Source organism: Choloepus didactylus, chromosome 8 (assembly GCF_015220235.1).
Source record: "Choloepus didactylus isolate mChoDid1 chromosome 8, mChoDid1.pri, whole genome shotgun sequence".
NCBI classification, from domain to species: Eukaryota; Metazoa; Chordata; class Mammalia; order Pilosa; family Megalonychidae; genus Choloepus; species Choloepus didactylus.
In genome coordinates this window covers 15278812-15303448 of record NC_051314.1, presented here as the reverse complement: position 1 = coordinate 15303448, position 24637 = coordinate 15278812, and the positions used below count along the sequence as shown (strand labels likewise).

The following is a 24637-nucleotide window of genomic DNA, read 5'->3' as shown; positions in this document are numbered from 1 at the left end:
AGTTTGGTCAACAGTTTCTTTAATTTCCATAAGATCATCTATTTTTTTATTTAGTCTTACAATGTCTTCTTTATGCTCTTCTAGGGGCTTCTTGATATCCTTAGTATCCCTTACTATGGTCTCATTGTTCATCTTTAGTTCTCTGAGTAGCTGCTCTAGGTGCTGTGTCTCTTCTGATCTTTTGATTTGGGTGCTTGGGCTTGCATTATCCATAACGTCTGGTTTTTTCATATGCTTTATAATTTTCTGTTGTTTTTGGCCTCTTGGCATTTGCTTAACTTGATAGTGTTCTTTTAGGATTTGTAGACCAATTGAAGTCCTTATCTCTAATTTATCAGATCTACAGCTTCGTGGAGTACACTTTCTCTAACTAACCAGCAGGTGGCGTCCACGAGCCACCTGTTCTCCACAAGCCAGTTCTCCCCTGCTTTGCCTTTGTGGTGAGTGGGGGAGTGAGTCTTGTGGGGTCCAATTGGTGTACCAAGCTTGCATGTGTAGTTGGTGTTGCCCGCCCTGTATATGGGGCGTGTTTCTGGGCAGTCAGGGAGGGGGTGTGGTTCTAACAATCAAATCTCCCTGGTGATCCTGGAGTTTTAAAGCTGCTGCAATAGTCTAATCCTTCAGTTCAGTCCTGTCACAGTTTGTCTCTGCCACTGACCCACAAGTCCTTGGTATTGGCGTATGGCTCCTGAGACTTGCAAGTGGGTCCCTCTTCCAGGCCGTGTACCCCCTGGTCCTCTGTTGAGGGATGACTGTGCTATGTCACAGGTGAGTGCCGTCCCCCCAGGGCAGTTCTGGGCTGCTGGACTGTGTAGGGAGGCTCCCAGTCTGCTGAAATGATGACTGAATGGGGCTTTGTTAATTCACACTGCTCCACCTTCCCAACTCTGGGACAATCAGCTGAGGTTGCAGGGAAGGCTAATGTCCACGCCCAGTTTTGTGGTGTGTGCCTGTTATTTGAAACACTTCTGTCACACTGGGTTGTCTGGGGCAGCTCTGGGCTATGGGGCTGGCGATGGGCAGGAGTGTTTCCTGTCCACCAGGATGATGGCTGTGAGCGGACACCCCCCTTTTCTTGGGAAGTTGTGGTGTTTAGTGAATTTTCTCAGCCACTGGATTATTGCCTTTTGTCTCAGAGCTCTCTTAGTTCTGCTCTTGTCTTGACCTGCCCAAATTGCAAGTCTTTGAAGCTTTCTGTATTGGGCTTCTTAGAGTAATTGTTTTAGAAAAAGAAAAAAGGATTAAAAAAAAAAGGGGGGGGCCTCCTCACAGATCTAATGGGTTATTGAAATGCTAAGAGACAAAGCAATTAGGGCCATTAAGGAAAGGTCCACAGGGCAGAGAGATCAGCTTTTCTTCAGGATTTGCATATAAGCCTTAGGGCCTGAGCTCTGCTCTTCCCCTTTCTATGTTCACCAGAACTCCAAAAATCCTCTGCTTTTATTTTGGAGATTTTTGTGCTGTTTTTTTCTATGCCTGTCTCCTCTCTGCTGGGTTGGCTGCTCTCAGATTCTCTGGTGTCTGGTGTCAGTCTATCTATGGTTGGAGTTTGGATCAGTAGAATGAGTTTCCGATAAGGGCTGCCACTGCAGTTCTCCCTTCTTCCTGGAGCTGACAGCCCCTCCTCCCACAGGACTGAGCCTGGCAGGGAGGGGTACGGGTCCCCTGGCCACAAAAACTTACAGATTTTGCTGATCTCAGCAGTTCCACGTTTTCATGAATGTTGTATGAAGTATGCCCAAAGTCAGATTGCTCTGTGGTGTCCAGTCCATGCAGTTCCTGGCTTTCTACCTACTTTCCTGGAGAAGTAACTGAAACATACAGCTCACCAGTCCACCATCTTGCCCCTGCCCTTGGCCCATTTTTTAAACAAGGTTGTCTGTCTTTTTGTTGTTGAGTTGTAGGAATTCCTTTCATATATTGGTTTTTAAACCTTTAGAAGATAAATGCTTTCCAAATATTTTCTCCCATTCTGTAGGTTGTATTTTCACTTTCTTCACATTATCCTTTGATGCACAAAAGTTTTTAAATTTGGCAAAGTCCATTTTATCTATTTTTCTCTTTTGTCGCTTGTGCTTATGGTGTAAAAATCCAAAAATCCATTGCCTACTTCAAGGTTCTGAAGATATTTCCCTGTGTTTTCCTTTAAGAGTTTTATATTTAGATCTTTGGTCCATTTTGAATTAATTTTTGCATATGGTGAGAGGGAGAGGCAAAGGTTCACATTTATTCTTTTGTATTTAGAGCCTTCAGTTTCTGACTTTTCTAAACTATTTTTTGATCTCAAATGGGGATTGGAGTCAAGAAGAGAGAAAAAATAGGCATTGGCTCTTTAAGAATCCTCTGCTATTTTTCTCCCTGAGAGGGATTGGAATAGTGCCTCCCCCCACCCCCACCCCCAAGCTGTCCTCACATGATCTGAAGTAGCTAATCCAAAGCAGTGATCAGCAATTAGACCACACTCCCCTGGATTCTGGAGGACTAGGTCCTTATAACCCACCCTGGCAGGGGCATGCTGCATTGGGAACTGGGGCTGCCCTCCCACTGCTTCCTGCCACATGGTTGGTGGGTGGGGGGTGGTAGCTGCTGCATGGAGGGTGAAATTCACTGATATTTATCTGGCCTCTTCTTCCAGCTCTTCCCTGGATGCTGCACAGAGTTCCACTAGACTCCAGAGTTTCAAAATAGTTGATTCAGACATTTCCTGCCAGTTCAATATTGTTTTGGTGGAGGGACTGATTCCTGGAGCTTCTTATTCTGCCATCTACTTACAACCCTCCTCTTGAGACTTTATTTTTTAGAGCAATTTTAGATTTACAGAAAAATTGTGCAGAAAACACAGAGAGTCCCCATATATTCTTTCTCCACATCCACCCCTCGTTTATTTTATTATTGACATTTTGCATTAGTGTGGTACATTTGTAACAAAAGTCACTGTTAACATTAGGGTTCACTCTTCATGTTGTGCAGTTCTATGGGTTTTGACAAATGTTTAATGTCACGTATCCACCTTTAAAATATCATACAGATATTGAGGGTAATCTTAATGATATGGGAATGTTCAGGAATGACTACGGTTTGTTAATTTTTTTGTGGTATGGTAGGAGCATTTTGGAAGCAATGAAGTTATATCAGGATATTTGTTTTTCCTGTTCTTATGTTTTATTTTATAAGGAAATGTTTTTCTTAATTTTTTAATTTTTTGATAAATAAAGTTAATAAAAAATATCATACAGAATAATTTCACTGCCCTAAAAATGCCCTAAACCTCACCTATTTCTTCTCTTCCTTCTCTCCCTGCACCACTGGTCTTTCTACTGTCTCTATAGTTCTACCTTTTCTAGAATGTCATGTAGTTGGAATCAGAGTAGCTTTTTCAGACTGATTTCTTGCACCTAGCAATATGCATTTAATATTCTTTCATATCTTTTCATAGCTTGAGAGGTCATTTCTTTTTATCACTGAATAATACCCTTTTATGGATATACCACAGTTTATTTATCCATTCACTTATTAAAAGACATCTTTCAATTTCCTCCCAAGTTTTAGGCAATTACAAATAAGGCTGCTATAAATGTCCATGTGCAGATTTTTGGGTACACACGAGTTTTCAACTCATTGGGTAAATACCTAAGATCATGATTGCTGGATCATATAGTAATCCAATATTTCGCTTTGTAAGAAACTGTCAGGCTGTCTTCCAAAGTGGCTGTATCATTTTGCATCCCCTCCAGCAGTGAATGAGAATTCCTGTTGCTCCACAACTCATCAGCATTTGGTGCCGCCAGTGTTTTGGATTTTAGGCATTCTAATACATAATGGTGTCTCATTGTTGTTTTAACTTGCAATTCCCTAATGACATATGATGTTGAACATTTTGCATATGCTCATTTGCCATCTGTATATCTTCCTTGGTGAGATGTCTGTTCAGATCTTTTGCCCATTTTATAATCGAGTTGTTTGTTTTCTTATTGTTGAGCTTTAAGAGTTCTTTGTATATTTTGGATACAAGCCTTTTATGATATATTGTTTTGCAAATATTTTCTCCTAGTCTGTGACTTGTCTTTTCACTCTCTTACAGTGTCTTTTGCAGAGCAGAAGTTTTTAACTTTAATGAAGTCCAACTTGTCAATTTTTTCTTTCATGGATGTGCTTGTATCTAAAAAGTGTTGTATCTAAAAAGTCACTGCCAAACACAAGTTCACTTAGATTTTCTCCTATGTTATTTTCTAGAAGTTGTATAGTTTTGCATTTTACATTTAGGTACATTTATGATCCATTTTGATTAATTTTTTTCCGAAAGGTGTAGTTTGCATCTAGATTCATTTTCCTGCACATTGATATCCAGTTGCTCCAGTACTGTTTGTTGAAAAGGTTATATGAATTACCTTTGCTCCTTTGTCCAAGTTGACAATATTTCTATGGGTATATTTCTGGGCTCTTTAGTCTATACTATTGATTTATTTGTCTATTCTTTTACCAATACCATGCTGTCTTGACCACTGTAGCTGAATAGTAAATCTTGAAGAAGGGTGTTATCAGTCCTCTGACTTTGTTCTTCTTCAGTTTTGTGTTTGCTATTCTATGTCTCTTGTCTTTCCATATAAACTTTAGAATCACAAAGTTTTCCAATAATCACAAAATAACTTACTGGGATTTTAGTTGGGATTGTGTGAACATATAGATCAAGCAGGGAAGAACTGAATGACATCTTAAAAACACTGCTTTCTCCTCCATGAACATGGAATACCTCTCCATTAATTTAAACCTTCTTTGTTTTCTTTCATTAGAGTTTTGTAGTTTTCCTTGTACAGATCTTGTACATATTTTGTTAGATTTGTACCTGTTCTGGTTTGTTAATGCTGCCATTATGCAAAATACCAGCAATGGATTGGATTTTATAAAGGGGGTTTACTTGGTTACAAATCTACAGTTTGAAGGCCATGAAAATGTCCAAATTAAGGCATCAACACAAGCATACCTTCACTGAAGGAAGGCCAATGCTGTCCAGAAAACCTCAGTTAGTTGAGAAGGCACATGGCTGGCATCTGCTGATCCCATGTTGTGTTCCAGCTCCTCTCTCAGCTTCTGTGCATTCTTCAAAATGTTGCTCTTGGGGCATTTTGTCCTCTCTTAGCTTCTCCAGAGCAAACTCTCGGCTAGCATCTCTGAAGCGTTAGCAAAAGTCTGCTTTCAACGGCCGTCTCCAAAATGTCTCTCTCAGCTGCTCTCCAAAATGTCACTCTCAGCTGCTCTGAGCTCCTTGTCTCTGAACTCTTTTAAAGGACTCCAGTAATTTAATTAAACCCACTCTGAATGGGTAAGGTAACACCTCCATGGAAATTATCTAATCAAAGTTCTCGCTCACAGTTGATTGAGTCACATCTCCATGGAAATGCTCAATCAAAGGATTCCAACCTAATCAACACTAATACATCTGCCCCCACAAGATTGCACCAAAGAACATGGCATTTTGGGGGACATAATACATCCAAACTGGCATGATACCTAAGTTATTGTATTTTTTCGTGTTAATGTAAACGGCAATGTTTCTAATTTCAAATTCCAATTGTTCATTGCTGATATATAAGAAAGCAGTTGACTTTTGTATATCAACCTTGTATCCTGCAACCATGCCATTATCACTTATTAGTTCCAGAGTTTTTTATTGTTGTTGATTCTTTGGAATTTTCTACATTGACAATATTATCATCTGTGAACAAAGACAGTTTTGTTTCTCCCTTCCCAGTCTGGATATGTTTTCTTTTCTTGTCTTGTCTTACTTCTTTAGCTAGGACTTCCAGTACAATTTTGAATAGAAGTGGTGAGAGGGGACAGTGTTATCTTGTTTCTAATCTTAGGGGGAAAGCATCTAATTTCTCACCATTAAGTATGGTGTTAAATTTGTTTTTAAAGATAAAATACATCTTGAATTTATACTGATACATCTGATTCAAAATTAGGACTAGAATCACAATGATATACTGCTTCATACCTACTAGGATAGACATAATTTTTTAAAAAAAGCAAAATAACAAGTGTTGTTAAGAGATACAGAGAAATTAGAATGCTCACACATTGCTGGTAGGAAAGTAAAATGGTGCAGCCTCTCTAGAAATCGGTTTGGTGGTTCTTAAATAAGTTAAACACGGAATTATTATATGACTCAGCAATTCAACTCCTGGGCATATACCCAAGAGAACTAAAAACATGTTCCCACAAACTTGTACACAAATGTTCACAGCAGCATTATTTATAATAGCCCCAAAGTGGAAACAACCCAAATGTCGATCAACTGATGAATGGATAAAATGTGGTATTATCCACACAAAGGAATATTATTCAGGCAAAAAAGGGAAAGAAGTACTGATATATGCTACAACATGAATGGACTTTGAAAACATTATGCTAAGTGAAAGAAGTCAGACACAAAAGGACAGATATTGTAGGAGTCCATTTATATAAAATGTCTAGAACAGGCAAATCTATGGAGACAGAAAGCAGATTAGTGGTTGCCAAGGGCTAGGGTAGGAAGGAATGGGGAGTGACTGCTTAGTGGGTAAGGGGTTCTTGTTTAGGGTGATGAAAAGTTACGGAACTAGATGGTGGTGATGGTTGCACAACATTGTGAATGCAGTTAATGCCTCTGAGTTGTACACTGTAAAATGTTTACGATGGTAATTTTACATTATGTGTATTTTATTACAATAATAAAATCAGGACTATGGGATTGTAATTTAATATCTTCTAGTTTAACATCTTAATTTCCTTTCTTTCATGCTGAGAATACTGGTTTTCAGTAACACAGGGAATGACAGATTAGAATATCACACAATTACTTACTTGCTTTATCCAACATTACAGTAAATGCTTTTTAAATGTTAGTCCACTTCAATGCTTTACTCTCTCCCCTTAAAAAGAGCAACAAATTCTTCACCATAATCTTCCTTTCTATTAGTTACAAAGGGCAGAGACAGGTCTTTTTATCTTTGACTTCCTGAGAGGCCTGTGATTCTGAGTCCGCAGTAATTTCTGGAAGGGGTCCAGGTGGGGATGATCTTGGACCCAAGCCAAGCAAAGGATGGTCCTGAGGGACAGCAATGCAGTTTGCCTTCTTTCTGGGTGAGGGCTAGTGGTAAAGATAGCTCAGTAAGCAGGCAGTGAACATCCACTATGATAACTGCTCCCTTGGTAGGAGTTCCCATAGCCCGAAATGCGGTGGGAGCACGTGCGAGGGGCAGGCTTCCTAGAGGACGGGACGGCTGGGCAGGTCCTGAAGGAGGAGCAGGAATTAGCGGTGTTGGGAGGTCATGGGGAGGAGGGAGAACAGCTTTTCAGGTATAGAAGCAGAAACATGCAAAAGGCCCAGAAATAGGAGGAACTCCAAACAAAGAGTTGATTGTGGCTTAGGTAGTGAAGGGAAGGCGAGAGAGTGCTCTGGTTCTCTGCACAGTATGGTTTCAAAAGAAGACTATACTTTATAACAACAATGATAACAACAACAACAATCATAATAACTGGCGGCGATTACGAGGTAAAACACACTGCGTCAAGAACTTTGCATAAATTATCTCTTTTAACCATCAGGACAACCCTCCTAGGTAGGTATTTCCTCTCTGCTTCAAGGAGACTTCAGAAAGGTCAAGGCACACAGCTGCTAGCCTAAAGTCATATATCTCAAGGAGGAGGGTAGAATTTCCTGGTGCCAAAGCTTGAGCTCCTTCCCTATTGCCCCTCCTCCATGTCCACCCCCACCCATACCTGAGTAATATTCCAAGGGGGTCACTTAGAGTTAAACTCAGGGTTAAGTGAGATGCACATCAGCAGGAGATGCTGTATGTTTCAAGAATGCACTTATTTGCTGTTTGGTTTGGGCAAATAACCATCTGTATGATTTCTTCACTGTGCCAGACGGACTGTTCTAAAATTAGGAGACCATGACATGCATCCTAAGGCCCAAATGATAAAGCCTAAGCCCCCAAGGCTGCCTGTAGGTCTTTCCACAAATGGCCACTTTGCCTCTGTCCCTCAGTGAAGTCTCTCCCGAAGGGCTCTCAGACATACTGGTTTCACTTGCCATGAATATTTTTTGGATTCCACACAGATCTCTGTTGAAACACTAATGCATTTATCGGTTTCCACACCCTCTCTTTCTTCCAGACTGTGAGCCCATTAAGATCAGGGACCTTATCTTTATTTACCTCTGTTACCCATCAGGCCTGGTAGAGGGATAGTACGGAATAGATATCTAAGGCATGCTTGCTCAACCTCTCTAAACCCCTGCCCTCCTACAAGACAGAGAGGTAACAACACCCATCTCAGGGGGCCTTCAGGAGGTTCCAAGAGGTAATGTCTATAAAGGACTTAACAGAGCACTCAGCATGTAGCAAGTGCTCAATAAACAATATTTCTTATGATTACAATTATTAGGTTATGTAATAAGAATGTATATGCCATAGTGTTATTGCTAATAAGTAAATGAAAGAATTAGTAAGCAAATTCATGAATGAATGGAGTGACTTAACTTTTATTTAAATCCTGCCTTTGGCCCAGGATAGGGGTGAACTTTCACATTCTCAGTCCCATGAACTGGAAATGACTAAATGTGTCCCTAGTTGCAATATTACTTTTGCTTTGTTTTGTTATTTCTTTTTTAGGTTAAATTCAACTTCATGTACAGACTTCACCTATAAGGTTTCTCTCAATATTAGACAAGGATTCTTTCAGGTGAGATGGAAAGTGAGAAGTCAGTGACGTATACCACCTTTTCTTGCTTTGATTTTGGCCTCTTGGTGGTCTTCACCTTTCTGTGGGGGGAATTGTAAAGACATAAACAGAAACAGATTGAAAAACCAGTGTGGTCAAAAGAATAAAGGGAATCCCCGGGATTATGTGAACAGCCTAGAAACCAACCACCCAGAATGAAGCAGGTGAAATTGATAGATTCTGTAAAGAATCTGAATATATTAGAAGGAGATTTATGCAACCAAGGGAGAATGTGGAGATAAACTATGACAAGTACATTAAAAACAAACAAACAAAAAATAAGCAAGAAAACAGATAAATTAAAAAAAAAAAAAAAAGGCTTGATTCCAGGGATACCGAAAAGTTTTGCACGGAAAGAATACAACCATATATACTGCATGACCCAGCTGACAATAGTGTTGTTGGTGTCATAATCAAGTAAATGCTGATTAGTGATCCAACCAAAATGATAAAAACATTGGGAGACTGGGGGATGGGAAATGTGTGTGCATATGCTTCTATAATCCAATATTGGTGGTGGTTTCTCTAATCAAAGGAGAAAAAGGACTTTCTAGACCTTTCTCCATATTACATTTACCTCTAATATCCTTCAATTAAGAATATAGGCTGGATAGAGGATGGAAAAAGATGGTGGCATAGAGAGGAGTGGAAGCTAGTTTGTCCCCCTGGAACAACTAACAAACAACCAGGAACAACTGGTCAATAATCTCGAATAACTGCAGGGGGACAAACGTGACTGTCCACTCATCATATACCAACCTGAATTGGGAGGAATGCCCGAGATCACAGCATAAAATCTGTTAAGTAAAAACTGTGGATCCAAGCTGGGAGCCCCCTCCCCCCATAACCTAAACTGCACAGCCTCACGGTGTTAGAGAGCAGCACTCTCTGAGCAAGTGAATACAGCTCAGCTGAGCTCCATCTGGGGGTTTAATTAACAAATGTGGACTGCCTGATACAAGCTATGAATCCCCAACAAGCAGACAGAGGCTTTGGGTGAAGACTGACCTTGGAGAGCTGGAGGGTGGCTGCGGACTGGCCCCAAAGGGGGCTTTCTGTCCCTTTTTTGGCTCAATGGAGAAAGCCTCAGCCATTTTCAGTTCCCAGTGCTCTGACCTAGACAGGGTGGAGATAGCACAGGCAGAGAGACTATTCAAATGTAAATGACCTCTCCTTAGGGGGTGTATTTTCCCTAAGAGGAAGAAGTGTGCTCAACCGGTGTGCTCCAAGGCTGCCTGGACTGAGGACTATAAGAAGCTTTATAAAAACAACAAAAATGAAAACATCAACATAATACCTACTAATTATTGCCAGGCTCTTTACATGGGTTAGTTCTTTTACACATGATGACAACTATGCCAGTTTGGATATATTATGTCCCCCAGAAAAAGCCATGTTCTTTAATGCAATCTTCTGGGGGCAGATGTATTAGTGTTGATTAGGTTGGAATCTTTGGATTAGATTGTTTCCATGGAGACATGACTCACCCAAATGTGGGTAATGCCTTTGATTAGATCATTTCCATGGAGGTGTGGCCCCACCCATTCAGCATGGGTCTTGATTTAATTACTGGAGTACTTTATAAAAGAGCCACATAGGCCCAGACACTCACTGCCGCAGCTTACAGAGACATTTTGAGGACTGCTGTTGGAAGCTGACGCTGACATTTGAAGAATGCTGTTTTGAAAAGCAACCTGAGGGCAAGCAGATGCCAACCACGTGCCTTCCCAGCTAACAGAGGTTTCCTGGATGTCAATGGCCTTTCTCCAGTGAAGGTACCCTACTGTTGATGCCTTACCTTGGACACTTTATGGCCTTAGGACTATAACTTTGTAACCAACTAAACCCCCTTTACAAAAGCCAATCCATTTCTGGTATTTTGCATTCTGGCAGCATCAGCAAACTGGAACAACAACCATTCACATTTTTCGCGGCCAGGGAAACAGGCCTGGAGAACTGGGGCAATGGGTGTATGTAAAGTAAGGGAAGGGCAAGGATTCAAAACCCAGAGCCTTTTGGAGCCAAAGCTCTTTCTATTGCTTCACCTTTTTCTGTGGGGGAAACCAAAAGGTAACAAATGGTAACAAAAGGTAAAAAAAAAAAAAAAAAATCTGGTTGATTTTTACCTTGGAGCTTGTTTGGAGCAGTCATATCCAGAGAGGGCTGTGGGTACCGAAGAGCGTTCACAAAATGATCCACTGGATTATGGAGAGAAAGTATTGAAACTTCTATTTATGTATTTTTAATATCATCCTTTTTTAAAATTAAAATATTTCCACAATATACAAACATTCTATACCCAAGAGGCAAATACTCCATCTCCCCTCCTCCCATCCCCGGGTAACCTCTAATCTACTTTCTCTTTCTATGACTTTGCCATTCTAGATATTCCATATAGGTGAAATCATATAGTATTAGTCTTTATGTGCCTTGCTTATTTCACTCAGCATAATGTTTTCAAGGGTCATCCATACCTCATTCTTTTTAATTTCTATTTTCTGTATTATAGTATATTAGTACAGAAATATATGTATATGATTTCTGAATAATTAATATACTATATGGGACTGAGTTCTCATAAATGTTTTGCTGACAGGGATTCAAAATCAAAAAAAGCTTGGGCATCAATGATCCAGAGGTATAGTAGAAGTAAATATTTGCAGGGGATTTTGCAAGTCCTCAAAACATTTATCTATTTACCTCATGAAGACCACCATCTGACCATGTGATTTCCTTGTCTAATATCTTTCAGTGGCTCCCCATGACTTAGAAAAATAAAGTGCTCCATGGAAATCCCTTCATCATCTGGCCCAGGGAACTTCTCCTGGAACCCCCTCACTTTAATGACCTCCCTCCCTGCTCCTTCTTCCTGCCTCTGAGCCTTTGCCTCAGCTGTGCCATCCACTGAGAATGCAGCCACTTTCCTCATCCCCCTCCTACACCCCCACCCCCACCCTGCAAAGTCCTCCTCACCTTTCCTGTCCCTGTCCCTTCTTCATTAGTCCCTGTCCAGCACAGCATCTGCTTTCCCTCTACCAGACTGTGAGTTCCTTGACAACAGGGACTGTTTCTCATCCACTCTTATTTCCCCAGGATGCCCACTCTAAACCTGGGCTTGCCTCTGTGTAAAATGCAGTGGAGAGTCCCTACTTCACAGAGCTGGCACGAAGGTTAAATGAGGCCATGTGTGGAACAGGCTTAGCTTAATGCTCAGCACAGGGTGAACAGTTGATAAATGGCAGCCTTTATGATCATATTATAGGGTAACATTATTTATAATATTTTAAATGAAATAATGAGTAAATGTGTAGATATAGTGACCCAAGCACAAAACTCCCCACTCTTGCTTTTCACTCAGCCAAGGAAAAACTATAAATGGAAACTTTCCCCTCTCCCAGAAATAGTTATTTCTATTTCTCAGACTTTAGCCACAATTTTCATTTTTTCTGGCTGTTGCTCTACCCCACCTGGCAGCAGAAACATCACAGACACTGCAGAGTTTCCCTGATTCCAGGGCAGAGGGTTCCTCGGGGCTTAAGAATGAGAAGGGGGAGCAGTTTGACTTCTGCTTCTCTTCTCTTTGTCTCTCCACCATTTGCTTCCTGTGAGGGACAGCAAAAAGACATCCACAAATTGGCTAAAAAATTCAGTATGATTTCTTCAAAAGTTTCACTGGAATCTTGAGACGTGTTGGGAGAAAAAGTTTACAAATCGATTAATAACATTGGCAAAAGTAAAGAACTGAAGTAGAGTGCTGAGCATGCAGTGATGACCCTTTCATGGCCTGAGCACTTGCTGGGTGCCAGGCACTGGACCATGCCCAGGGAAAACAGTCATCTAGGACAAGGTTCCTGAACAAGGACAAACCTACAATGTAGGGAGATGGACAGGCAAATGGAGTAGGATATCTCCATGGACTGTGATTGGGAGAGCAGAGGGCACAGAATGGGTGCCCTGAGCAGGGCAATCAGGGAAAACTTCCTGTAGGAGGTGATGCTTGAGCTGGGTTTTAAGGAACAGGTTAGCCAGAAGACAAAGTAGTCTAAGGATATTCACGTCTGAGGGAATAACAATAATATTGTTGAATTAGACTGATGTGGATTTTTTCTATTTCTAAGAATCTAAGATGGGTGTTAAAAAACCTATTAATGCACCACCAGGGTTCCTACAAGATTCCATGGCTCAAACTGGTAGGTCTCAAGATAAACTGCTATAATAATAATTTAAAAATTGTGGTCTCTTCCCAATTTGAAGGAAAATTTAAATAGAAAGAAATGTTCAATTTTAACTACTTTCCTCATTGTATCTTTATTTAAATGTTTGGGGTCTGCTGCTGCTTGAAACTGTTGAGACAAATGAAAGATTAGAAGGTCTCCTTTGGCAAAGTTTTCAACTTCTTTAAGCTAAGGGGATTCTTCATCTCTAAAATGGAGAGTATAATATCTGTCTGCAATAGAGATGGTTATCAATCCATCATCCACTCTCCCTTTCTTTTTAGCAGTGGCTGTTTTTTGTTTAGGCTGAAATTTTACCCAGATTTTTAAAAAAACTGTATTTCCCAGCCTCCCTTGTATCACCATGCCACTAAGATCTAGCCCTTGAAATAAAGTGGTAATGTTATATGGTATTTCCAAGGAGGCTCCTTAAAATAGAGGGTGTAATCAGGGATCTTTATGGGATGAGGAAAAAGTTCTAAAATTGGATTGTGGTAATTGGTGCCTAACCCTGTAAATTTATCAAAAATCACTGAATTGTACAATTAAAATGGGTGAATTTTATGATATGTAAATTATACTTCAATAAAGTTGTTAAAAAAAGGTGGTGCTGTAGCCATATAATCAAGTCCTGGCAATGAGATGTAAGTGAATTTGTTGTTTGGGACTTTAGGAAGCTCCTTAAAAGAGAATGGGGTAAGCCCTTCTTCCTTTCATGCTTCCTGCAGCTAGTGTGGAAAAGAAAGAGTGTGCCTGGAACTCCAGCATCCATCCTTCTGGACCATGAGTGTCCCCGGGGATGTGGGGATGGGTGCCAAGGGCTGGGACGGCGAAGCCTGGGTCCCTGAAGCTCCTGTGGAGCCACCAGACCAGACTCCATAGCCAACCTCTGGACTTTTTGTTCATATGAGGGAATCAACCTTTGCGCCACTGTTATTTTTCATTATTCTGTTATATATAACTAAACATAATCCTAATTTATATGTTATCTCAAAGGTTTGTTGTGGGAATGAAAGGAAAGCTGGAAAATTTGGTTTGTGCTTGTTTTCTGGAGAAACTGAAATAAAGAGGCTTTAGACTTGGGGATACCAGACCAGTTGAAGATACAGGGAGTTAAGGGGAAGTCTGCATACTGAACATGGGGTCCCTACCCCCATTCCTTTCCTCTGGTTCTAGCCATCAACCAGGTATATGCCCCACAGGCAGAAGATTGGAGGATTCTTCTTCTCAGAAGTTGAATGGTCCTTGAGAAAAGTCCTATAGTTGACTGGCAGCCCCTGGCCTGAACAACACAGGCCTGCGGACCTCAGTGCACAGCACTCTGCATGACCTGGGCAGCTAATGTTTAACCTATCATCTTTGTAAGCCAGTGAAGAGAAAAAGGGTAAATTGTAACTTTAAACAGGAAGTAAGCAGGAGGTGAGAAACTCTTGGTCTCATGAAGGAGCAAGAATGTTAATCTAGTCTACCTGCTTCCTGGCCCCCAAGTGTTGTCACTCTTGTGACATCCTATAATTCTTTCCTCCCTGCACCACCGCCATGTCACAGGATGCTCTCCCACCCTTATGAATGTCTGTCTTAAACCCTTATAACTGGCTTGCTGTCCTCTTTCAATCACGCAGCCAAATTCCCTGAGAAAGCAGTACCTGCCCAGCGAGAAAAAAGCCATTTGATTTCTGCTGATTTCTGCCTCCCTATGAGTAAGCCCCAAAGAAAGTTTATGTTTCAGAAAATGCTCAGCATCTTCTTTGGTCTTTTGACTGGCAAAGCCCTCTCGGGCTCTGACAGGTAGTGATATTTGAGGCTTGATAATGAGAAGATTTATGGAGGCTGGGAGAGGGCATCTCTTTTCATTTTACATCATGCACTATAAGGATACAGGCATGGGGCTGTCCTTGGCCCTCTTTCTTTCTCTGAGGGCAGAGACAGCTTGAAAAAGGAGCCAGCACACAGAGGGAAAGAGGGTGGAGAGAGAGAGAGAGAGAGAGAAACCTGAAAAAATCACTGAGCCCCTAGGTCCAACCTTACCTGCAGCTCTCCCAGTTATTTAAGCCACTAGGTTCTCTTTCTGTCTAAAGCTAGTTTGAACTGATTTCCTGGCATGTGCAACCAGAGAGTGTACATAAAGTACATAGTAGCCCAATGCTTGGCACAGAGGCAGTGCAAAATCACTGCAAGCCCTTACTACAATACAACCTTAAAATAACCCACAACCCTCCGGACACCCCTTCACTCAGATTGTGAATGAACTTCTTTTTTTAATCTTCATTTTATTGAGATATATTCATATACCACGCAGTCATACAAAACAAACCGTACTTTCGATTGTTCACAGTACCATTACATAGTTGTACATTCATCACCCAAATCAATCCCTGACACCTTCATTAGCACACACACAAAAATAACAAGAATAATAATTAGAGTGAAAAAGAGCAATTGAAGTAAAAAAGAACACTGGGTACCTTTGTCTGTTTGTTTCCTTCCCCTATTTTTCTACTCATCCATCCATAAACTAGACAAAGTGGAGTGTGGTCCTTATGGCTTTCCCAATCCCATTGTCACCCCTCATAAGCTACATTTTTATACAACTGTCTTCGAGATTCATGGGTTCTGGGTTGTAGTTTGATAGTTTCAGGTATCCACCACCAGCTACCCCAATTCTTTAGAACCTAAAAAGGGTTGTGAATGAACTTTTATGCTCTTTTCTAGGTACTAGAATTCTTACCCAGTGCACACTTCTGGTTTTTCCATGGTTTTTGATCAAACAAACCTTAAAAGAAACGCAACCTCTCTTTGACAGCTTCCTCTAGATCTTCTGACATTGACAAATCGTTCGTCACTGAAGGTCGAAGGTGGGATGAAAACGTGGTTTAACTTCTTTTTATCTGCTGCTCTTTTACTGACAATCTCTACCTCCCTGGGGGGGAAACCACAAAGACACATTTGGAAAAAAGACTAAAAAGGCAGTGTGATCTCTTCAGAGGCTTCACTCCTATCTTCATAAAGAGAGGCAAATATTAACAAATTCATTTATTACGTCTGTCAAGGGCAATGACTGAAGCAGAGAGCTCAACCACACAGCAGTGACTAAGACTCGAGTCCTTCCTCAGCACCTGCCACGTGGCCCTGGGGATACAGACAGGAATAAGAAGTGGTCCCTGCCCTCTAGGAACATGTACTCAAATTAGGGAGATGAGTGAGGAAAGCCAGTCTGGGGGAAGGCTGAAGCAGGAGCTGGGGAGGAGGGCTGAGTCCCGGCCCCCAGCTGCTGCTGAAATGCTGAATGCTGAAATCCTATGGAGGTCCATGCATTTGTCTGTATTTGCTGCTCATCCACTTAGGGTGTGGGGAACAACTGGAACACTGGAACTTGTTTTCTCAGAAATAGTGTGGGGGAAAAGGCCATAAGTAATAAAGGGAATGTACCAAATTATTTTCTTGGAAGGTTTTGGTTGTTACTCCGACCATGAGGAAAATTTGGAGCAGGTTTTTTGCTTTGCTTTTAATGGAGGGAAAGGAGTAAAAATCAGCTAGTTGTGAGAACCTTTAGAATTCTTTTCACATTTTGAAGTCAAAATAAGGAAATTTTAGAGGGTGAGAAGATAAGAAGGAAACTGGTCAAACTAGCAGTAGAGGCAGGGGTCAAAATACAGAAAGTAATTATATTTTAGAGAGCTGTGGGAAATGAAATTCATGTAATGAGAAGGGTCTACAAGGCTTAGAAATAACTTGATTGCATAATGAAGAATCATGTTCTTTCTTTTTCTGCAGACACTGATAGCTGCTTAGCCAATAGCAATTTCCTTCTTTCTTCCTTGCAAACAATCCAATTTTGTTTTGGGCAACAAAGTGCTCAGTTCTATGAATGGTCTAGCCCAGTCACAGAAACCTCATTCCCCTTTGCCAGATACTTTCCAAGCTTTCCTGCAGCTGGGGTGGCCAGTGAAAGACTTATGAGAGCATGCAAGGAAGACAGAGGGGAAAGTTGGCTGTGGGAGCCTCTGGGAAACATTTTGCTTTCTATAGAAGAGGTGAGCACACAAGGGAAACTTGTTTGTGGTTTGTCCCACCCTTCCCCCCACCCCCCACCCCCGGGGTGGTCTATGCAAAGCTGTGATGTTGAAATTGTAGTAGCCATCTTGCCACCATGAAAGAAAGGCCAAGAGAATCACTGCCTGCCATCACTGAGCCACCTATCTGCAGACCTTCTTGGTAAATAAACTATAAACACCCTTCTTATTTAAGCCACAGTGAACCGAGCTTCTGTAACTTGCAGCCAAATGCATCCTAATTGATACACTCCTTTCATTTAGCCAATATGTGCTGTGTACTAATTACATGCCAGGTATCTTTCTAGGCCCTGGGCATACAACAGCTGATGAAACAAAGCCTCTGGAGCTCACATTCCAGTGGTAGGACAGCCATAAATGAATCAACAAGCATGTAAATGAAGAATATACCATGCAGTGATATGTGCTACACAGAAAATTAAAGCAGAGCAGGAAAAAGGTAGTATGGTGGGGGTGGATTACTATTTAAAAAAAAAATAATTTCAAACGTAGAGAAGAATTGCAAGAATAGCACAGGTATTTCCCAGGCACCTTCACCTAGATTCACCAGCTGTTAACATTTTGCCACATTTTCTTTATCAATTTTTCCCCTATAATCATATTACTTTCTCCCCCAAACTATTTGAAAGTTAGTTATAGAAATCATGACTCTTTACCCTTAAATACTTTAGTATGTATTACTAAAAACATAAGAAATTCTCGTATAATTACCATATTCAGGGATTTTAACATTGATACTATATTATTATCTAATATACAACCTTATTCAAGTTTTATCAAATGTCCCAATAATGTCCTTTGTAGAAATTTCCCCCTTGTCCAGGATCCAACCCACTATCAAAAACTACATTATCTATTAAGTCTCTTCAGTTTCCTTTATTCTGGAACAGTTTCTCATCTTTCTTTGTCTTTCAACACATTAACATTTTTGAAGATTACAGACCAGTTGTTCTTTAAAATGCCTATTTATGTGATTAGATTCAGGTTGTTTGTTTTTGGCAGGAATACTACATAAATAACTGCCCTTTTCAGTGTATGACATCAGAAAGCTCATGATGTCAGTTATTCCCATTATTGGTGATTTCACCTGTAATCATTTGATTAGGTGGTGTCTAACATGTTACTCCATTGTAAGGACATCATTTTTCCCTTTGTAATTAAATAAGTAACCTGTGGGGATATGTTCTGTGGCTACATAAATATCCTGTTCCTATTCAAACTTTCATCCAATAGTTTTAGCATCATTGATGGTTCTTGCTTGAATCAGTTATTATGACGGTGATTGCACAATGTTGATTTCTAACTCTATTATTCTCTTTTTCCCACATAACTTAACCTTCTCTTGTAAAGAAGAGCTTTCTTCCTTCCTTATTTATTATCACTACAGACTCATGGATTCTTATTTTATTCAATGGGTTATAATTCATTACTGTTATTATTCATTTTGATGCCCTAATTGTTCCAGATTTGAACCAGCTTCTGGGTCCTTTCGAAAGTTTCCATCATTCGTTGAGTACCTTCTGGCTCTTGTACGTTCCCTGATGCAGCCCCGGAACCAGCCACTTTCCCAGGGATCCCTGGTACATTTTAATAGGTAGTGTTGTTTCCAAAACAAGATCTAGATAAGGAATTGCTACCTTATATAATCTGTGGGAGGCAGACTTCTCTGACAAGGTGACATCTGAGACCTGCAGGGAGTGAGAAGCAACCTGCATGAAGATAGGAGGGAAGTGTATCCAAGGGAGAGTAGGAAGTGCCAGGACCCGAGTGGAGGCAGGCAGGTCATGGTCAGGGAAGGAGGCCGGGGCGGCTGGAGTGGAGTGAAGGCGACGCATGGCAGTAGGAATCGAAGTTGAGTGAGGAAAGCAAAGACTACGCTCTGACAAAGATTTTAAAAGGATCTTTCCGACGGCTGTGGAGAACCAATTATGGGTAGAGCACGCAGCAGAGAAACCAGTGGGAGGCTAGGGCGACTGTCCAGCTGAGAGATGATGGACGCATGGATCAGGACAGGGGCCGTAGAGACAGTGAGAGAGGACTGGATTCTGGGTTATTTGAAAGTAGAGGTGACGGGGTTGCTATAAGGCATGGGAGAAAGGGAAGGGTCAGGGATCACGTCAAGGTTTTTGGCCTGAGAAATGAGAAAACTGGGAGGAAAGACAGCATTTCTTACTCATCTTTGTACCTCTGGTGTCAAGCGCACACCTGACACATAGCAAATGCTCTATGTCTGTTCAATGAATGACTACATGAAGGCAAGTTTCATATACTACCTCACTGAGGTAAAATATCTGGACTTGAAGAGATTTTTTAGGGTAGGTTTTCTGAGCCAAAGATGTGACTATATTAGTAGAAATTTCAGACATGGCAGTTGGTTGTGAACTATGTGTTTTGGGAAAGGTGGGCCTCTCATTGTCTCTCAAAAAAGTGAGGAGATGGCAGATAGGTAGGTAGGTAGATAGATAGAGATAGGTAGAGTTGAAATGAATAAGCAGATAGAATAATATGGCAAATGTGGGAAAATAATAAAAGTTGGTGGATCTGGGTATCTGCGTGGGGGGTATGTTGTTCTCTGTATGGGCTTTGTATTATTTTTGCAACTGTTCTGTAAGTTTGAAAAAAAATTTTTTTTTTAAGTGCGACAGTGGTCCCCTGCGTACTTTGCCTACAGTCATTTATATGTTCATTTGTTAGCTTATACTTACTGGGTGTCCTATGTATCAGGTAGTGGGGATGCTAAAATTAAAAAGGTGTGGAATCAACTTAAATGTCCAAAAATCATATGTTAGTAAAATATATTATAGTGTAGTCATGCAATGGGCTACTATGAAGCCATTAAAATACCATTGAACACACTGGGGGGCAATCTGAACATAACAAAGAATAATAAAAATAATCGATTTTAGTGTATTGAATTAAAAAAAAAGCCACAAGTCCACAGTAATAGTCAAAAAGAGAGAGAGACAGAGGGGAAAAGAAGGTAAACTCTTCTTTATAGAAAAATGCCAATTAATAAACGTAGAAGAAATTACAGAATTAGAAAATCACCATTTTGCAACCCAAATGTAATAAGTGATTCAGGCACATACAATCATTGGACACTACAACCACTAGGCCAAGGTTGTTGGGAGAGTATATTCACATGGTCTCAAAGAATCATCTCACTTATTATTTACTAATTACAAATGTGAGCACGTATCCTTACAATGAAGAGGTCTGGCAGATACACCTTAACTAAGTCAAACTCAGCATCACCATTAGTAGTTCAAGGGGACACTGTACCTCCTGATAGGATGTAATATAAATACATAACATCATCAATGAGGTATTCTTGGCAAAAAGATGTAACCTGAATCCAATCAAACCTTTAGTCTAGACCTAACTTCCAGTTTACAGGAAATACAGGGTATATTAGAACAAGTTAAATGATACCTTGAGGAAATAATTGGACAAATTTAGAATGTGGCTTGAAGTTTTTGAAAAAGTCCATCATAAAAAAAAAAAAAAAAAAAAAAAAAACACCCAAAAAGGCAGGGGAACTGTTACAGATTAAAAGATACTGAAGAGATATAACAACAAAATATAATTCATGGTCCTTGATTGGATCTGGGAGCAGAAGGTAAAGGGAAAAAAAAAGGACACTTTTGGCACAAATGGAGAAATGCGAAGTGGGAGTAGATAACAGAGAGAGAAAGCAAATGGGGCAAAATGTGAATAACTGGAAGATGCAGTAAAGGGCGTATGGGTGTTCATTGTACTATCCTTTCAACTCTCCTGAAAGGTCTGGAAAATTTCTAAATAAAATAAAAATATTGAAGAAGGCATCAGGCACAGGGAATTTGACGTCTTGCTAAGTGGGGGGAAAAAAAGGCTTACAACAGAATTACAGTATGACTCTACTACTGAAACACTGCCCCTTCCCTAAGGCCCACTACATACCTGAGGAAGTTCCTTTTCAGCTCCTTTAGGTAGTCATCAAAATAATTCCATTCATTCCAGTGGAGCCAGGTCAGCTGGCTGAAGTCGTCCTTTTGCTTCTTCATGGTGCTCAGGGTCTGCCTGATGATGTCAGCGTACGTCAGGGTGGACTCAGTAGTTTTCATGGTCAAGGAAAACCCCAGCACTGTGTGATAGAGTTGACCGTTGGTATTATTAGCGGGATGGGCTTAGTGCATGAGAGGCAGGAGGGTGGGATGGCAGAGGCGGGAACATGACCTGTGTCTCTGGATGATAACTGAAACCTGAGCAGGAAATGACCTCGTCTGCTCTTTGACCACGGCCTGCTTTGGAAAGGAAGAGGCTCTCCTCTCTGTGGCTAGGCTGTTCTCTACCTTTAAGGAAGCCCTTCTTTCCTCCTGCTGATGGAAAGGCTAAGAAATATTTTTTCAGACTGTCAGCTGAAATTCTCCCTTTATTCATCACCGTGGTTCCAACTTCCCTTTCCTTTCATGCTCCAGGCTTCAATCCCCATCTCATGTTTGTATGTAGGAAAATTCTCTCTCCCTCCCACCTCCCATCCCTTTTTGAATTGAGTAGAATCTCAGCCACACACATCCTGAGTTGTGGGATCTCAGACAAGATATGTCATACTCTATGGCTCCATTTCCTTATCTATAAAATAGGGATACTACTACTGACCTACATGGTGTTTTAATAATAATGATAGTTATTATTTATTTAGTATCAGTTCTATGCCATTTAATCCTAGTCACAACACTATTAGTTTGGTTTAACTGTCCTTATTTTAGGAATGAATAGATAGAAATACTGAAGCTCAGAGGTGAAGCCATGCATGTGAGATCTCAAGACCAGTGGGTTGCTGAACTGTGTATCCCCAACCTACTTCACTGTCTTTACAGAACAAACCGGTGATATATGGGAAAGCACTTTATAAACAATAAAGTACTATGAAACACGAATCATTGTTATAATTATAGCAGGCAGGAGATGCAAAGTCCTCCCTAGTTCATGATGAAAGCTCTTGTGATGGGGAGCTAAGTGCAGATATGTAATATTCAAGCACTTGTTATCTGCCACACACTGTGCTAAGCCTTTACTTCTACTGTCTCTGTAAACAGCCCCATGAGGCAGATATTGTTATTCCGATTTTACAGATGAAAAACAGGAGTCCTAGGCTGAAGATGGAACTTATCTAAGATCACACAGCTGGTAAGGATAGAGTTGGTTCCTGAGTTCAGGTCTATTTGTTTCCAAAATCCATGTTTTGACTCCCTGTGCTACACTGCTTATATATGAAGACTTCTTGGGTTTTACCCCAAGACTAAGAACACCAATAGTATGCCACAACTGTTTTCTTGAGATCTGAGCTTTTTTCCCAAATCCTTAGCATAAATGCCACCGGGGCCAAGAATTTGAAGATAGGTGTGGGGGAGGGGTGTGAGTGAGGAGGGTTACACAAAACACACACATGGATACCGATATTTCTGGATGATACACATTGTGGGGGCACTGGGCATCTAGGAAGCATTCTTTAGTTTCAACGTATGTTAAAAGTACCTAGTTAGCCCATTCCTTCTTGTTCAAAGAGAAAATGAAATTTTGTACACACACAAATTCCACTTGCCCAGGGTCCCAGAGCCGGTTTGTGAGATAGGTTTGGAACTAAAATGAGCCAGTCTCTGAGCCTTACTCTCATATTGACAGCCGCCCTTGAATGGCACCCACTATATACCAGGTACTGTGTGCTAAGGGCCGGGATCCCTCTCCCCGACCCTTGCTTCTGGGAAGAGGAGGCAGGGGCCTGGAGCAGCACGGGCCCTGCCCATGGGTGGCAAGGATATGGGGTGATCTCAGTCCTTTCCCTCCTGACCATCAGCACGTCCTTGCCATGATGCTGCAGGGTGTAGTAGTTGTGGAGGTAGTACAGGATCAGCGGGCTCTTCCCATAGATGTTAAAGAGATTTGATGTCAACTCAGGGCTCCTGCAGGCAGGGTGAGACTGAGCAGGAAAGAGAGAGGAAAAAAATAAAGGATGTTGATGGGATCTAAGATGGCGGCATAGAGAGGAGTGGAGGCTAAGTAGTCCCCCTGGAACAACTAAAAAAAACCAGAAACAACTAGTACATAATCCGGAATAACTGCAGGGGGACAAACGTGACCGTCCACTCATCATACACCAACCTGAATTGGGAGGAATGCCCAAGATCACAGCATAAAATCTGTAAGTAAGAACTGCGGATCCAAATTGGGAGACCCCTCCCCCACAGCCCGAGCTACAAAGCCTAGTGGTGCCAGAGAGAAGCTTTCTCCCAGTGAACAAATATAGCTCAGCTGAGCTCCAACTGGGGTTTTAATTAGCAAGTGTGAACTGCTCACTACGAGCTACGAATCCCCAACAAGTAGACAGAGGCTTTGGGTGACAACTGACCTTGGAGAGTCGGAGAGCCACCTCGGACTAGCTCTGTTCCTTTTTCAACTCAGTGGAGAAAGCCTCGGCCATTTTCAGTTCCCAGTTCTGTGACCCAGACAGGGGTGTGGCACAGGCAGAGAGAGACCACTGAAATGCTAATGACCTTCCCCTAGGGCATCTATCTTCTCTAAGAGGAAAGGGGCGGGGCCCAGCTCTACTACCTGCCTTTCATTCAGAACTTACACCAGTCAAGAATTATAGGCTAATCTTTGCATCAGACAGAGAGCACCCCTGCATGGCCCGGCAGCCTGGGGCTTCCCTTGAGAGACGACACGCACTAGTGACGTAGCACAACCTTCCCTCAGCAGAGGTCCTGGAAGATCACAGCTGAGAAGGGGGGCCCCCTTGGAAAACCCAGGGATGCTACGTCAATGCCAGTGGTTTGTGGGTCAGTGACAGAGAAAATCTAGGGCAAAACTGAAATGAAGGCATAGACTCTTGCAACAGCCTTGAATCTCCAGGAACACCTAGGAGGTTTGAATATTAAAGCTGCCCTGCCTCCCTGACCACCCAGACACATGTACCACGTTCAGGGCGGATGGCTCCAACAACAAACACAAACTGAGTTCATCAACTGAACCCGATAAAAATCATTTCCCCACGCACCACAGAGACAGAGTTGGGGAGAACTGACTTGAGGGGTATAGCTGACTCGCAGACGCCATCTGCTGGTTAGTTGGAGAAAGTGTACACCACTAACTTGTATTTCTGAAAAATTAGATTGGTATTTTGTTTTTTACAACTTGAAAGAACCCTATCAGGCAAAGCAAATGCCAAGAGGCCAAAAACAACAGAAAATCTTAATGTATATGATAAAACCAGATGATATGGAGAACCCAATCCCAAACACCCAAATCAAAATATCAGAAGAGACACAGTACTTGGCACAATTAATCAAACAATCACAATTGAGGAACAAAAACGTGGCACAGGATATAAAAGACATGAAGAAGACCATGGAACAGGATAAAAGGGACATAAAGAAGACCCTAGAAGAGCTTAAAGAAGAAATTGCAAGATTAAATAAAAAAATAGATCTTATGGAAATAAAAGAAATTTTTTGCCAAATTAAAAAGACTCTGGATACTCATAATACAAGATTAGAGGAAGCTGAACAATGACTCAGTGTCCTAGAGGTCCACAGAACAGAAAAT

The 24637-nt window shown here is 41.3% G+C and overlaps 1 protein-coding gene across 1 annotated transcript in view; it reads right to left on the bottom strand.

The window, feature by feature from the left end:
* Positions 1–8243: 8243 nt before the first annotated feature.
* Positions 8244–24637, bottom strand: part of FAM227A (family with sequence similarity 227 member A) — an 89198-nt gene continuing 72804 nt past the window's right edge. Inside the window, exons 14-19 of the mRNA XM_037847898.1 lie at positions 22855–23012; positions 20993–21145; positions 15754–15900; positions 12234–12368; positions 10893–10964; positions 8244–8807 (exon numbers count right to left, since the gene is read on the bottom strand). Of these exons, the coding sequence (XP_037703826.1) occupies positions 8708–8807; positions 10893–10964; positions 12234–12368; positions 15754–15900; positions 20993–21145; positions 22855–23012 (765 nt within the window). The 3' untranslated portion in view covers positions 8244–8707. The remainder of the gene's footprint in view (positions 8808–10892; positions 10965–12233; positions 12369–15753; positions 15901–20992; positions 21146–22854; positions 23013–24637) is intronic.